Source organism: Eubalaena glacialis, chromosome 4, assembly GCF_028564815.1.
Source record: "Eubalaena glacialis isolate mEubGla1 chromosome 4, mEubGla1.1.hap2.+ XY, whole genome shotgun sequence".
NCBI classification, from domain to species: domain Eukaryota; kingdom Metazoa; phylum Chordata; class Mammalia; order Artiodactyla; family Balaenidae; genus Eubalaena; species Eubalaena glacialis.
In genome coordinates, this window is record NC_083719.1 from 77,392,882 (window position 1) to 77,409,477 (window position 16,596).

General features: G+C 38.1%; 2 protein-coding genes across 4 annotated transcripts in view; one reads left to right on the forward strand and one right to left on the reverse strand.

Moving 5' to 3' along the window:
* SKIC3 (SKI3 subunit of superkiller complex) overlaps positions 1-16,596 on the reverse strand; it is a 143,874-nt gene that overhangs the window by 90,271 nt on the left and 37,007 nt on the right. The window lies entirely within an intron of this gene.
* ARSK (arylsulfatase family member K) overlaps positions 1-16,596 on the forward strand; it is a 46,242-nt gene that overhangs the window by 5,259 nt on the left and 24,387 nt on the right. For all 3 annotated transcript variants that reach the window (XM_061189459.1, XM_061189457.1, XM_061189456.1), the window contains exons 2-3: positions 3,278-3,407; positions 9,607-9,766. In XM_061189459.1, coding sequence (XP_061045442.1) covers positions 3,278-3,407; positions 9,607-9,766 — 290 coding nt within the window. The remainder of the gene's footprint in view (positions 1-3,277; positions 3,408-9,606; positions 9,767-16,596) is intronic.

Consider the following 16,596-nt stretch of genomic DNA (forward strand, 5'->3'; position numbering starts at 1 on the left):
GCCATTCTGTAAGATTTTCTCTCCCAACTAAATGTGATAGAACTATACTTTGACCTATGACTGACTATCCATTGTGAACCACAGTACCACACTATGGAAAACTTAACTTTCTCTGTGTTTTTATCAGCTAACCATGTTAAGATCCATTTCAGTTCAGAATTAATTATTATGTGGACCACCTCCCATTGATACCATGAGCAGTGGTACCAGTTTTAGTCTGTTTTTTAAAGTATTTGCTAGTGTGTAAAAACTACATGAAGTTAAAAACACCAAAACTTCTAGAAATGTTTAATATTTTCTCTAATAATATAGTAATTTTGATCTTTGTTTAGAGTATTGGTATGCTTTTGACGTTGAGAATGTGTGTAGCATAGTTTAAATATTTTCTAAGAACCTAATCAAATACAAATCTTTCCACTGATGTACTTAATCCAGGTTTATTAAGTTTTGCAAAAATACACTGTTGAATTTTGAACATATTAAATTTGCCTTTTGTAAATTGAACAGCTCTGAATTAAAGACTCGTTTCATTTAATTCACTAAATATTTGTGGAGTGCCTTATATATCTTAGGCAGTAATCTTTTTTTTTTTTAATTTATTTATTTTTATTTTTATTTTTGGCTGTGTTGGGTCTTCGTTTCTGTGCGAGGGCTTTCTCTAGTTGTGGCAAGCGGGGGCCACTCTTCATTGCGGTGCGCGGGCCTCTCACTGTCGCAGCCTCTCCTGTTGCGGGGCACAGGCTCCAGACGCGCAGGCTCAGTAGCTGCGGCTCACGGGCCTAGCTGCTCCGTGGCATGTGGGATCTTCCCAGACCAGGGCTCGAACCCGTGTCCCCTGCATTAGCAGGCAGATTCTCAACCACTGCGCCACCAGGGAAGCCCCTTAGGCAGTAATCTTTACGTGGACCACCTTTCACACATTCCACGTTAGAAACTTCCCCAAGTGAGGCAGTTATCCCCTCCGCCATTTGCTTTCCCTGCTGCTCTGCACTTTAAAGATCCCTGCTTTCTAGACTGCTTTCAATGCAGATGAAGTCCTTGTACCAGTCATAGAAATGAGTCAAGAAATTGCTAACATGAGTTATAGATATGCTGCTGTAGCCATTTGCAGTGGTCGTTACACCCATTTGAACCTAGCCTGCAGGACTTGGAGTCCAAGCCTCACTATTTGAATCACTGCAGTGCTTCTGCCACATGACTACCTGCTGCATCCCTCCAGCTAGATGAACCCGGGTGGCTGGGTTGCCTAGACTACAACCAGAGGCCACAAATGGTTATTATCCCCCATATCCAGAAGATTGTAGGAATAATGCATCTAGGCATTTGGGATTTACGAGGATAAGTTTCTGAGAACTTGAATTTATGAATTTAACAAAATTCTTATGCGCTTTTGTCTTGGGCTCCCTAGCTCATTATTCAGGAAGTCAGGAGTTGTTTGCTTAGCATTCAGTGATTACTCCTGCTAGAAGTGGTATTTATTTCAACATACAAGCATGCTCTAATATTCCCCATCTTTAAAAAAACCTGACCTTAATCCCACATTTATCCTCCAGCTAACTCTCTCTAACATCCATCCCATTTTTCTGTTTCGCTTTGCAAAACAACTACTTAGAAGAGGTTTTTTTCACCATGCCACCTCCCATTCTCTTTTCCCTGTCTGCTTTAGGTGTCCATCCCTACAACTCCATTGGAAGTGCTCTTGTCAGCATCACCAACTATCTCCATCCTACTAATTCCAGTGTGCCTTTTCTGGCCTTCTTTTACACACCCTCTCAACACAGCTATTATTACCCTTTCTTGACACACTGTCTTCTCTCAGCTTTCATGAGACTCAGTCTACTGATATCTTCCTTCCTCTCTGGCCGCTCTTTCTCGGTTTCCCATGCTGCCTTCGCCTCTTATTCGGGACTCCTCAGGGTTCCTTTCTTTCCTCTCTTTTCATTCTCTCCCTTAAAGGTTTCATTCAGTCTCACACTTTTCAAGACCATGAATATGTTAAAGACTTATTTCACCAGGATAGAATTCTCTGAGCTCCAGATTCCTGTCTGTACCCTACAGCCTAATTTATATATCCATTTGGAAATCTCAGACATCTCAAAGATTTATGTATATCCCGTATTTTGGATTGGTTCACTTTTTTTTTTTTTTTAACACTATTAAATCGTTTTTTGGGGGTTTTTTAAAATTAATTAATTTTTTTATTTTTTGGCTGTATTGGGTCTTCGTTTCTGTGCGAGGGCTTTCTCTAGTTGCGGCGAGTGGGGGCCACTCTTCATCGCGGTGCGCGGGCCTCTCACTATCGCGGCCTCTCTTGTTGCGGAGCACAGGCTCCAGACGCACAGGCTCAGTAGTTGTGGCTCACGGGCCCAGTTGCCCCGCGGCATGTGGGATCTTCCCGGACCAGGGCTCGAACCCGTGTCCCCTGCATTGGCAGGCAGATTCTCAACCGCTGCACCACCAGGGAAGCCCCTGGATTGGTTCACTTTTAACCTGTTTATTTACAATTACATTGAAAACATACAATAGATATAACTCCAGGACTGAAACATCCTTTTTCCTCTTTTTGCTCTTTACCAAGAAGAGTTCTTCAATTCCCAATTCGATTCCAAAATGCGTATCTCCAACCCAAACATCTCTTCCAATCTTCAGGCTCATTTCTCTAGCTGCTTAGTTGTTATCTCCACTTAAGTCCTGCAGGTATCTCTAACTTTACATGTCCCTTAAGTTATTTGAATGGCTGATCCTTCTCATTCTTTAGGTCTCACTTCCCAGAGAAGCCTTCCCTGTATCAAAGTAGGTCTCCCTCGTTATTCTGTATCTTAGGTTTTTCTCAAAGCACATATCACAGTAACTTGTAATTATTCTTAGTTTATTTACGAGTATGTTTTTTGCCTCCCCTACTAGACTGTAAGCTTCATGAGGCCAGGGACTCTGTTTTTATTCACCATTGTATCTCCAGATCTTTCACAGTGCCTGGCACATACTAAATACTCAATAAACATTGGTTCACTCAGTCCATCATCCCCCAAAAAGAAACTTTCCAGGAAGTTCCTTTAATTTATTTACTATATTCAAATGGATCCAAATGTCACACCACATTGAATTCTCAATATTATGAACCAGAGAATGATAACAGTTTCTCTACCTGTTTTTATCTTTTGAGGAGTCTTAGGATCATATTGAAGTCTTTCGCTACTTGTGAATTTTATGGTTAAAATTAAAGGAAATTATTTTCTTTTGTGATGTAATCAATGGTAATTAAATTTCTTTATTCCAGGATGGAAGGCTAACATTTTATCCAGGAAGTCAGGTAGTGAAACTTCCTTTTATCAACTTCATGAAAGCACATGGCACTTCCTTTCTGAATGCCTACACAAACTCTCCGATCTGCTGCCCATCGCGCGCAGGTATGAGCATGCTTTAATATTACTGGAAGTGGTCCCACACTGAAAGTGTTTTCACAATTTAAAAAATTATACCCCAAAATAGGATAGTAAGTCATATTTGGCATCTAAAAAAAAATTTTAATATATGTGATGTGTGTTTTAAGGTATGTATTGGGTGTTGGGGTTTTTTAAGAATAGGAATTTTATCACCTAAATTGGTATTTACTTCAAGTATTATTGTTTCATTTCCCTTAGGATTGGTGACAAAAAATCTTTTGACTATCCAGGCAAATTAGGAAATGCTCATATTTCCTTGAAGAGTTCTATTTCCAAGGAAATTTTTTAGTAAGAGATAGGGAGTTGGGAGGACACTTCAAAGTATACCACAGAGTAGTTAGAACTTTTCAGATATATCTGGATTTTTCTGTATTATTTCAGATTACGTATTTTTTCTCTTCAGTTTCAATTCACTTCTATCCCAAATCTAATTGTTCACTTTTATTATAGTAATTTAACAAATAGGCATAGTTTTAATGGCAAAATAACAGTGATACTAAGCCATGACTAACTGAAAAACCTGGGGAAATTGACATTTTTATAAATTCTATTGTCTGATAGAGTTGTTTTCTTTCTCCTCTAATTTATGATTGTTTGCTTTGGAACTCATAAATAGCACCCAACAATTTTCTTTGTCCATAAGTTCCTGACATCATATTCTCTGTGATTTGAGTCACAAGTTCATTCACCTACATTTTCAGCGCCATCAACTATATAATCACCAATGATTAAAGGAAACCTAAACTCTATTATAAATGATATTTCATTGATGAAGGACCAGGTGTATTAAAAAAAGTTTGTTAATTTTTTTATTCTTTATTGAGCAAGTGGAATGAGCAATGGACCAGGGTGAGGTGATGCCTGGATTCCAGTCCTCAATGGACCACGTCAAGCAAGTCCCTCAGTTTCTTTATCTACAGAACGCTGTATGTGCTGTGTCCCTCACAGGGTTGTTCCCAGCATCAAATGAGATAACAGATTTTAAAAAGTGCTCAATGAACTCTAAAGGTTTCAAAAATGTTAGGTGATGCTTTTCCTGGAAGAAGTATATTTTGGAGAGTTTGAACAAAGAGAAGGAATAATAGTAATAAAAACTAACATTTATTGCATTCTTACTATGTGCCTGGCAATATAACTGCCTTACATGCCTTAATTTATATAATTCCCCACATTTTCACAAAGTAGATATTGTTATTATCCCCATTTTGCAGATGAAAACTAAAGTACTGAAAGGTTAAATAACTTATCAAAGGTCTCTCAGTAACTAGCATCATTGGGATTCAAAGCCAGGTAATGCCCCATTCCACTCCTCAAAAAGAAAGCATTTTGTTAGATGAGAAAAGGATTCAACCCTGCCATGTGTGTACACAGAAAAGGGAAAAGGAAAGGGATTTCTTTCCAGTTTTACTGAGATGTAATTGACATATAACACTGTATTAGTTTAAGGTATACACCATATTCTAGAGAAAATAAGAACATTTCCATGAGTTGAACCAGTCAGATTAGGCTTATGTGCATCCACATAACACTTCTGGCAATCTGTCCCCAATATACAGCCATAATGCTACCTCCCAAAAAACCAACAATGAGGTAACTACCAAAGCTAAGCTCCAAACACTGGGGCCTTATTAACACTTGTGTCCCCAACAGCAACATAACTGCTGAACACATGATAAATGCCATAGTCAACCCGCAATCAGTAAGGACCTGCTATCTGCCTGATCACCAGGTTTTCGGAATCTGAAACAGACTTTTAAGGAAATAATTATAACAATTAATGAAAGCAGGTATGAAGTTCTGTTAATTTTTTATTCTTTATTGAGCGAGTGGAATGAGATAACATAAAGAAAGACTCCACACTCTATCTGCACAAAGCAGAGGAGGCTAAAGTACTGAAGGGATGCTTATACTGAATTATAAAGGCACACAGGTAGACAAGGTGATAAATCAGACAAGACACAGCAAATACACTAAGATGCAACATCTCTTCACTAAAAATCTCATTTAGTCTCAGTCAGCAATCTAGGTAAGTACACGTAAGTAATCACACATTTGCTACTGACTAGTTCCTCATCTTTGCTTTCTATTTTTTCATTTACTTGTATCTTCTTCAGTTTCTGTCATCAGTGTCTTAAAGTTTTTAGTGTACAGATCTTTCATCTCCTTGGTTAAATTTATTCGTTAGTATTTTATTCTTTTTTATACAATTGTAAATGGATTTTTTGGGTAATTTTTTTCTGATAGTTCATCATTAGTATATAGAAATGCAACTGATTTTTGCATATTGATTTTATATCCTGCAACTTTACTGAACGTATTGATTAGTTCTAACAGTTTTTTGGTAAAGTCTTTATGGTTTTCTATATATAATATCATGTTTCTGCAAATAGGGACAATTTTACTTATTCTTTTCTGATTTGGATGCCTTTTATTTCTTTTTCTTGCTTAACTGCTCAGGCTAGGATTTCTAGAACTGTGTTGAATAAGAGTGCTGAGAGTGGGCACCCTTGTCTCATTCCTGATCTTAGAGGAAAAACTTTTAGCTTTTTACCATTGAATATGATGTTAGCTGTGGGCTTCTATATATTCCTTCTATACCCAGTTTGTCAAGAGGTTTTTTTAAATTGGAGTATAGTTGCTTTACAATGTTGTGTTAGTTTCTGCTGTACAAGGAAGTGAATCAGCTATATGTATACATATATCCCCTCCCTCTTGGACCTCCCTCCCACTCCTCCCCCATCCCACCCATCTACATCATCACAGAGCACTGAGCTGAGCTCCCTGTGCTATACAGCAGGTTCCCACTAGGTATCTATTTTACACATGGTAGTGTATATATGTCAATCCTAATCTCTCAATTCATCCCACATGAATGAATGCTGAAATTTGTCAAAGGCTTTTTCTGCATCTATTGAGATGATCATATTTTTTTTTATCCCTCATTTTGCTAATGTGGTATATCACATTGATTGATTTGCAGATGTTGAACCATCTTTGCCTTCCTGGAGTAAATCCCAATTGATCATGATGTATGATTCTTTCAAAGTATTGTTAAATTAGGTTTGCTAATATTCTGTTGAGAATTTTTGCATCTGTGTTCATCAGAGATCTTGGCCTATAATTTCCTTTTCTTGTAGTGTCCTTGTCTTGTTTTGCTATCATGGTATTGCTGGCCTCATGAGTTTGGAAATGTTTCCTCATCTTCTCTTTTCTGGAAGAGTTTGAGAAGGATTGTTTTTTTGTTTTTGTTTTTTATTTTAAATGTACCTCATTGGCTTATTCTTTTAATTTATTTTATTTATTTATTTATTTTTGGCTGTGTTGGGTCTTCATTGCTGCACATGGGCTTTCTCTAGTTGCGTCCAGCGGGGGCTACTCTTCGTTGAGGTGCACAGGCTTCTCATTGTGGTGGCTTCTCTTGTTGAAGAGCATGGGCTCTAGGCACGCAGGCTTCAGTAGTTGTGGCTCGTGGGCTCTAGAGCGCAGGCTCAGTAGTTGTGGCGCACAGGCTTAGTTGCTCTGCGGCATGTGGGATCTTCCCGGACCAGGGATCGAACCCGCATCCCCTGCATTGGCAGGTGGATTCTTAACCACTACACCACCAGGGAAGCCCCAGAAGGATTAGTTTTAATTCTGCTTTAAATGTTTGATAGAATGCACCAGTGAAGCCATCTGGTCCTGGACATTTCTTCATTGGGAGGTTTTTGATTACTGATTCAATCTCCTTACTCATAATTGGTCTGTTCAGCTTTTCTATTTCTTCATGATTCAATCTTGGTAGGTTTTACATTTCTAGGAACGTATCCAATTCTTCCAATTTGTTGGTATAATTGTTCATGGTAGTTAGTCTCTTATGATCCTTTGTCTTTCTGTGGTATCAGTTGTAATGTCTCCTCTTTAATTCCTAATTTTATTTGAGTCCCCTTGTTTTTTTCTTGGAAAGTCTAGCTAAGGATTTGTCCATTTTATTTAAGAAAAAAACAACTCTTAGTTTTTCTGTTTGTTTGTTTGTTTGGCCGCATCTTAGTTGTGGCACGTGGTGTCTTCATTGGAGGCGTGTGGGATCTTTCATTGTGGCACGAGCTCTTTGTCGTGGCACACGGGCTTCTCTCTAGTTGTGGTGTGCAGGATTTCCTCTCTCTGGTTGTGGAGTGCGGGGTCCAGGGTGCATGGGCTCTATAGTTTGCGGCATGCAGGCTCTCTCATTGAGGTGCACGAGCTCAGTAGTTGTGGCGCACGGGCTTAGTTGCCCCGCAGCATGTGGGATCTTAGTTCCCTGACCAGGGATCAAAACCGCATCCCCTGCATTGTAAGGCGGATTCTTTACCACAAGGGAAGCCCCAACAACTCTTAGTTTTATTGATCTTTTCTATTGTCTTTTTAGTCTCTATTTATTTCCACTCTGATCTTTGTTATTTCCTTTCTTCTACTAACTTTGGGCTTAGTTTGTTCTTCTTTTCCTAGATCCTTGAAATATAAAGTTAGGTTGTTTATTTGAGCTATTTCTTTTTTATAATGTAGGCACTTAAAGTTGTGAACTTCCCTCTTAGAACTGCTTTTTCTGCATGCCATTTGTTTTGCTATGTTGTATTTCTATTTTCATTTGTCTCAAGATATTTTTTGACTTCTCTTTTGATTTCTTCTTTGGCCCATTGGTTGTTCAGGAGCATGTTGTTTAAACTCCATATATTTGTCAATTTTCCAGTTTTCTTCTTATAACTGATTCTAGTTTCATACCATTGTGGTCAGAAAAGATGCTTGATATGATTTCAGTCTTTTTAAATTTATGAAGACTTGTTTTGTGTCCTAACATATGAACTTACTGGAGAATGTTCCATGTGCACTTGAGAAGAATGTACTTTCTTTTGCTTTTGGATGGAATGTACTAAAAATCTTAATTCCATCTGTTCTAACGTGTAGGTTAAGTCCAGTGTTTCCTTATTGGTTTTCTGTCTGGAAGATCTATCTGCTGTTGAAGTCCCCTAGTATTATTGTATTGCTATCTGTTTTTCCCTTTAGGTCTGTTAATATTTGAAAAAAAAAAAAAAGATTTATTGACTAAACAATGATAGCTGTAGAAAATGAGAGAGAAGACATAGTACACATAAGTTTTTTGTGGCGAGCCAGTATATAGACAAGAAATAGGGAAAAGCCTTGAGGATTTTTGGGAAATGAGATCTGTACTTCATTTGACCAACTTGGAAAATTAACCAACAAATACTTAGTGATTATTTTTATGACTCAAGTCAGACAAGCTTTATATTTAATTCCATTTATTTACCTTAAACAACTTAACCTGTAAGCCAGGGGTCCCCAACCCCCGGGCCACAGACCGGTACCGGTCCGTGGCCTGTTAGGAATTGGGCTGCACAGCAGGTGAGTGGCGGATGAGCAAGCGAAGCTTCATCTGTATTTACAGCCACTCCCCATTGCTCGCATTACCACCTGAGCTCCGCCTCCTGTCAGATCAGTGGCAGCATTAGATTCTCATAGGAGCACAAACCCTACTATAAACTGCGAATGAGAGGGATCTATGTTGCACGCTCCTTATGAGAATCCAATGCCTGATGATCTGAGGTGGAGCTGAGGCGGTGATGCTAGTGCTGGGGAGCGGCTGCAAATGCAGATTATCATTAGCAGGGAGGTTTGACTGCACAGAGACCATAATAAATCAATTGCTTGAAGACATATCAAAACCCTATCAGTGAATGGCAAGTGAAAACAAGCTCAGGGTTCCCACTGATTCTGCATTATGGTGAGTTGTATAATTATTTCATTATATATTACAATGTAATAATAATAGAAATAAAGTGCACAACAAATGTAATGCATTTGAATCATCCCGAAACCATCACCCCTCCCCAGTCTGTGGAAAAATTGTCTTCCACGAAACTGGTCCCTGGTGCCAAAAAGGTTGGGGACCACTGCTGCAAGCCTTAGAGACTCACCTGTAAAATGGAAATAGTAATTCATTTCAGTTTTCCCCTTGATAAAACGAGGTAACAATCAAAAATGTTAGGTAAAACACTTAATGCAGATATATCTTGTTGCAGAGCACAAGCTCTAAACTAGTAGTCAGTCTCTTCTCTCTCGATATAATTGTCTTAATCATTAAAATGAATTGTTAAGCTTTATTTACACTGATCCCATTTTTTTCCCCCAGCAATGTGGAGTGGGCTCTTCACTCACTTAACAGAATCTTGGAATAACTTTAAGGGCTTAGATCCAAATTATACAACATGGATGGATGTCATGGAGAAGCATGGCTACCAAACACAAAAATTTGGAAAACTGGACTATACTTCAGGACATCACTCCATCAGGTAAAAAATAAAAATGATTCTAACAGGCAGCCCACTGCTATAATACATACATGTACCCTTTTTGACTTCTTTTATTTCTCCACAAAGGTGAATGTAAATCTCTTAATCCCTAGATTGTGTTAATTTGGCTAAATCTTTAGCTTTCTTTAATCTTCTTAAAATATTGAAATTATATGCTAGTAATTTTGTTTTTCTTAAACATTAAAGGTCTATAAAATTGTTTAGTCCATGATTTATTTTGATTTAGTTATACAATGGCTACTTTATTACTCACTTTACAATTTGTTCTAAAGACCATAATCTTATTGCTACTTGCTTTTTTCAGTTCTCCCCAACTTTATTCTATTGTAACTTTTTTTTCTTTCATTTTACTCAGTCCTCAAAAATTAGGCAACTAAGCATAGAGGATAAGAGTAGAGATCTAGAATCAGATTGCCTACTTTTGAATCCTAGTTTCTCTGTTTACTACTAACTTGTAGTATAATCTTGGGAATATTATCTAAGCTAACTGAAGTTTAATTTCTTTGTTGTGAGCATTAAATGAAATAATATGTGCTCATTTCACAAAGTTTCACCAGTTTCTCTTTAAAATCCTTCTACTTTTTTGGAAAGTAAGGTTAATCCAAAGTAAGATACAACTATTCATATTATCCTATTTGAAATTGTTTTCTTTCTTTGTTTTCTCAGTCAGTCCAATAATAAAAAGAATCTAAGGTTGAATGCCTTGTATTCCATATCACTATCACTCTCTGTGTGAGATGGTTAAAATATGATCTGAGTTTTATTCCTCAGTGGGATAATAATTCTTGGAGGGCAGAGACCCTGTTTCTCTTTCTCACTACTTTATTCCCACTTCCAATGTAGTGCCTCTACATTGTAGGTACACAATTAAATATTTGTTTAATGAATGAATGAATGGAATAAAAAGTTATAACTTATTATTTGATAAACATTGATATTCTATCTCACCTGGGTTAAAAGGAAAAGAGCCACTTAAACATTGATATTTGAGAAATCAAAGATGGTTTTCAGTATAATAATTGCTGTAGCATATTTTCACTTTACTTACTGTCTCACCTGAGCTTAGGTAGCTTAAATAAGCTATCAAGACTGTTTGTATTAGTGCTATATGTACCCACATAGTCATTTGACTGACAGATAGGTCAAGGCTGCTGTTAATAGCATGTCTGCAAAGGTTATATGAATTACAGCACGTTATCTTTCAGATTTTTCTGTGCAAGTTTAAAGATGGGTCTCAGAAAAAAAAAAGGTCTCTCAATAGCAAATAGATGCATTCAATGTTTTTGATAGACTGACTCTCAAAACACGTTTTTATAACTTTGAGCTACCTTTAGCACTGAAATTAGCCATTTTTTAACCTGTTTATATTTTCAGCCAGAATTACAAGTCCCTTTAGTTTACTACTACAATTCTCCATCTGTATTTTTTTCAACATCAAGTGATGCTTTCTTCTTTTACCAGTTTAAGGACACTAGTCCAGCTGTGTGTCCCTTCCCATATATACTATACTACACCAGACTGGGAACTTTAAGGGCTACATGCTTGTTTCTTCCAGACAACTGTTAAACAAGTGCTGGTGGTACTACTCATTAAGATGCCACTTACTGGCTTCCCTGGTGGCGCAGTGGTTAAGAATCCGCCTGCCAATGCAGGGGACATGGGTTCAAGCCCTCATCCAGGAAGATCCCACATGCTGTGGAGCAACTAAGCCCATGAGCCACAACTACTGAGCCTGTGCTCTAGAGCCCACGAGCCACAACTACTGAGCCCACGTGCCACATCTACTGAAGCCTGCACGCTCTAGAGTCTGTGCTCCGCAACAAGAGAAGCCACCGCAATAAGCCTGCGCACCACAACGAAGAGTAGCCCCCACTCGCTGCAACTAGAGAAAGCCCGCGCACAGCAACGAAGACCCAACACAGCCAAAAATAATAAATAAATAAAAATAAATTTATTTTTTAAAAAATGCCACTTACTAACAACTATAAGACCAGGGCAAGTTATTTATCTACTCAGGATCCCAGTTTCATCAAATGAGCTTACTCTAGATGACTCTAAAGATTCTTCCCTTCTGCAGTTCTCTGACTTCAGTGGAGTACAGTTATGTGGTTTATAAAGTCCTGATATTCATCTACCCCCTCACATTATAGGTATTGTGCTCATAATAGGTCTGATTAGGTTCAAATTTGCTGTATCTTCTTAGCAATTGAAAGGAAACTTGTACTTAATCCATATGGTGTTTTGATCATTTTCCCTATGGGGTAAAACTTTTGTCATCATATCTCCAATATCTCAAACAGTGGTTCTCTATCAAGGGCAATTTTGACCCCCACAAGACTTTTGACAGTGTCTGGAGACATTTTTGTTTGACACCACAGGGGGAATACTGCTGCCATCTAGACAGTAGAGGCCAGGGTTGCTGCTAAACAATCCACAATGCACAGGACAGCACCCCCTTCCCCAAACAAAGAATTATCAAGCTGAAAATGTCAATAATGCAGAGGTTGAGCCACCATGATCTCAAGCTAAAAACTTTATACTCATCAGCATGGCCTTAAGACTGTCACACTGAAAGTCATTGCCGACATTTTGAATCTTAAGTTTACTCTCCCATATTCTAAGGGATCAGATCCACTTAATGCTAGTATGTCAATTTTTTAAAAATCAACAAAATCAAAGAAAATGTTAATTTGGAAGTGTGTAGAATTAGGAGGTAATTGATTTTTTATAGACATTTTAAAAACTAGATTTCTAAGGTCAGGACATTAAAGAAAAACATTAAGTAACATTCCTTAAAATGCTAAGACCAGGATGATCCTTACTAAAGTTACAAAGGTAAAATCATATGTATGGAACACCCATTCAGAAAGTACTTATTGAGCCACCTACAGTGTACCAGACACTATTTTTAGATGATGGGAATACAGTAGTGATCAAAACACAAAAATCTCTAGCCTCATGGAACTTACATTCTAATGACATCAGGAGCGAATTTAAGCTAGCTGCTGTCTTATCTTTCCTAGCTAAAAGTTTAAAACCTAAAATCAAATCCCCTGTCATTTCATCTTACTACTATTATAGTCATAAATGTTCTCAATTCATGTAGCTTAATGTTTTTCTGAAGCCCCATCACAACAGGCAATATTTAATCCTCTGAAAGAAATGAAAAATAAAAGCCTACTTCCAAAATGAGAGAATTGCTGTGGCAAACTCTTAAGCCTGACCTTCTTGGCAAGCAGCAAAGGGCAGCAAATCATGGGCTGCTCTTACCACTCTTCTTGTCCCCTTGGCCTCCAGACCAGAAGCACGGGCTTCCTAACTAGAACCAAAGTGACCAAGAGGGAGCAACAGAGCTAGAACAGCAACCGTGGGGTCCCTTCCAGTTCTGCAGCCTAAAGAATAAGTCTGTGTTTATCTCATCCATATCTACTATTGTTTTATAATCTAAGACCATGCATGCCTTTGGATCAGTTTTCTCCATACTAAGGAGGAGTTTATTTTATTCTTTTCCTTATAATGGAGAAAGACATCCATTCCTTTGGTCATTTTAGAAGGTTTTTTAGAACCCCACACATACATACCTTATTATTTTTAATGAAATTCAGTATCTAAAACAGCTTGCATTATTCTGAGTACATTCTCAGAATGACTTCTGAGAGTGAAAAAGCCTGCTGTTGTTTTTGTTTTATTTTTATTATTCCAGAACCCTTGTTTCTGATGATTAGCAAATTCTTGGCTGAAGCAGCCGCTGGGGCTATCTTCAGAATGCTGTCTACCATAACTCCTACATCAATTTCTTGAAACACCAGTGATAGCTCTGAGTCTACAATCTCATTACAATTCTTGGATTTTTTTTCCATTCAGTTATTAAAGTTTAAGGTACTATGTTTAGCTGCCCATAAAGAAGTGTATCTCCTCCTCTTGCCAGTGCTAGCCATTCGTGGAAGTTTATTCAAATCTACTTTGAGAAGAGCCTAAAGATATCTAATAATGTGGAGATTTCACTTTTTAATTTAATTTAACATTAGCATTAGCCAGATGTGACCTAGCTAAAGTGACTTATGGTTCAAAAGAGGAGGTTTTAAAAAAAGTCTAGGCCTTCCCTGGTGGCGCAGTGGTTGAGAATCCGCCTGCCAATGCAGGGGACGTGGGTTCGAGCCCTGGCCTGGGAAGATCCCACATGCCGCGGAGCGACTGGGCCCGTGAGCCACAACTACTGAGCCTGCGCGTCTGGAGCCTGTGCTCCGCAACAACAGAGGCCGCGATAGTGAGAGGCCCGTGCACCGCGATGAGGAGTGGTCCCCACTCGCCGCAACTAGAGAAAGCCCTCGCACAGAAATGAAGACCCAACACAGCCAAAAATAAATAAATAAATACAATTTTTTAAAAAGCCATGTATATAATTTAAAAAAAAAAGTCTAGAAAAAATTACAGTATAGGGAAAAATATAGTGAGTTCTGTTTAAAGGAGGAAGCAAACACATCCAGATTTTTTTTCAAGGGGTGGGAGAAAAGGCTGTAAAGTACTATATTTTATCTATTCTAAGGTGCACATTTTTTTTTCACAATTTAACATCTCTGAAATTGTAATGCCTCTTAAAATTGATGATCACAAAATTCTGTTATAGTCTTCTTGGCAATGTTTTTTCTTAATAGTGTATAGTTTTCAAAAAAGTACATTTTACATTAATAGCGTTTTAGATTTGATAAACTCTTTACTTGCAAAAATAAATCTTCAAACTGAAATTCCTGTAATGTATGTTTTAGTCTGAGATCATTTATAGCCTCATTTGACTAAAATGTTTTTTCCTCAGAATTCTCATTGTTATACCCAGTACTTTCTTTTTTGTATACGAAAGCTCCTATTAGAATCCAGTCTTTTCAAGCTCTGAAAGTATGCCTTTGTAAGTCCAAATCCTTCCCCTGACACCTCTTACAGACTCTTAAAAGTACCTTTTGCACTAGAGAAAATGTCGATCCTATTTTGTGATAGTATTGTAAAGTTACTTGTAGGTATCAAACATCAGAAGAAGTGGAGGATTATGACAGCAAAACTGTCTCAGAATATCTACACAAAGTTGCTGGATCCCCCAAAGTTTAGCACCTATTTCTATTTTTAGCTTGACTGTTGTTTCTATGAATTGGGGTTTTTTTTAGCAGTTTTGGATATATTTTTTGGTAGATGCAAAGGTAAAGATAGTGATCCACATAAAAGCATAAAACTATTAACTTTTTCGCCTTTTTTGAATGAGAAATAGTTTTGTGCCGACACTTTACCATACCTTTAACCAAAATGACAAGATTTCTAAGGTAGTATTAGTGTTAGAAACTACCCACTAAGATCCTGGGTTACCGGGTTACACTCTACTGAGTCCTGAGCAAGAAATGAAAAACACAAAAACAAAAACACCTTAGATAACTCATAGAGTCAACAAGGCTGGAGACCTAGATTCAGAAAACAGGAATGGAGTAAGGCTCCAGGTCTGAGAGCACACCAAAGTTATGCTATAGAAACAGGCTGGCCAGGACACTGCTGCTGGTGGCACTGCTGCCTCATTCATCTCCAGATGATCCTATGTCTTTGTGTCGCTCCCTCAAGATTCAGAATCCCAGGACCTAAGTATCAAATGGGCAAGCCTAGGTCACTAGCCTACTCCACAGCTGCCTGAGGTCATAGGGAGAGGGCTTAACACTCATGCTTCAGCTTCTGTAGTGGGCGATGGCATTTCCCCTCTCATTAAAACCCACACAAAGCATTGCAGCACTATTTACAATAGCCAGGACATGGAACCAACCTAAATGTCCATCAACAGATGAATGGATAAGGAAGATCTGGCACATACATACAATGGAATATTACTCAGCCATAAAAAGAAACGAAATTGAGTTATTTGTAGTGAGGTGGATGGACCTAGAGTCTGTCATACAGAGTGAAGTAAGTCAGAAAGAGAAAAACAAATACCGTATGCTAACACATATATATGGAATCTAAATAAAAAAAAAAATAGTACTGATGAACCTAGTTGCAGAGCAGGAATAAAGAGGTAGACATAGAGAATGGACTTGAGGATGTGGGGTGGGAGGGCGAAGCTGGGGCAAAGTGAGAGTAGCATCAACATATATACACTACCGAATGTAAAATAGTTGGCTGGTGGGAAGCAGCAGCATAGCACAGGGAGATCCACTCGGTGCTTTGCGATGACCTAGAGGGGTGGGATAGGGAGGATGGGAGGGAGGCTCAAGAGGGAGGGGATATGGGGACATGTGTATGCATATGGCTGTTTCACTTTGTTGTGCAACAGAAACTAACAAACACAGTATTGTGAAGCAATTATACTCCAATAAAGATTAAAAAAAAAAAAAAGGCACAAAGGGAAATTCTGCCTCCTCTCCCTGCTCCCCCCCACCAAGGGCAAGTGGTTTGGAAAACATGTCATATCCACAACTTGGCTGTCTTAGTTGCACCATGTCTAGTAACTCACTGAGCTAACTTGCCAAGTTTTAGTTACCTAAGAGATTTTAAATAATTCACACATGTCATTCATACCCCCATTACCATGAAAGTTAACCAGTTTAAATGAATTTCTTTGATCAAAGTGACCTAGAGAATAATGATATCTATCATTATTAGGCTCTTACTACCTACTAGGCACTGCATTAGGTTTAAGATAAAATATTTCCAAAATGTCACTATGTATCTTCGTAGGCTTGGTAAAGTCATATATTCAGAAACATACATTGAATACTTAATATCTATTAGCAGGTAAAGGAACAATTTGCAGATTTATCAAAAGATTAATTATGCAATGA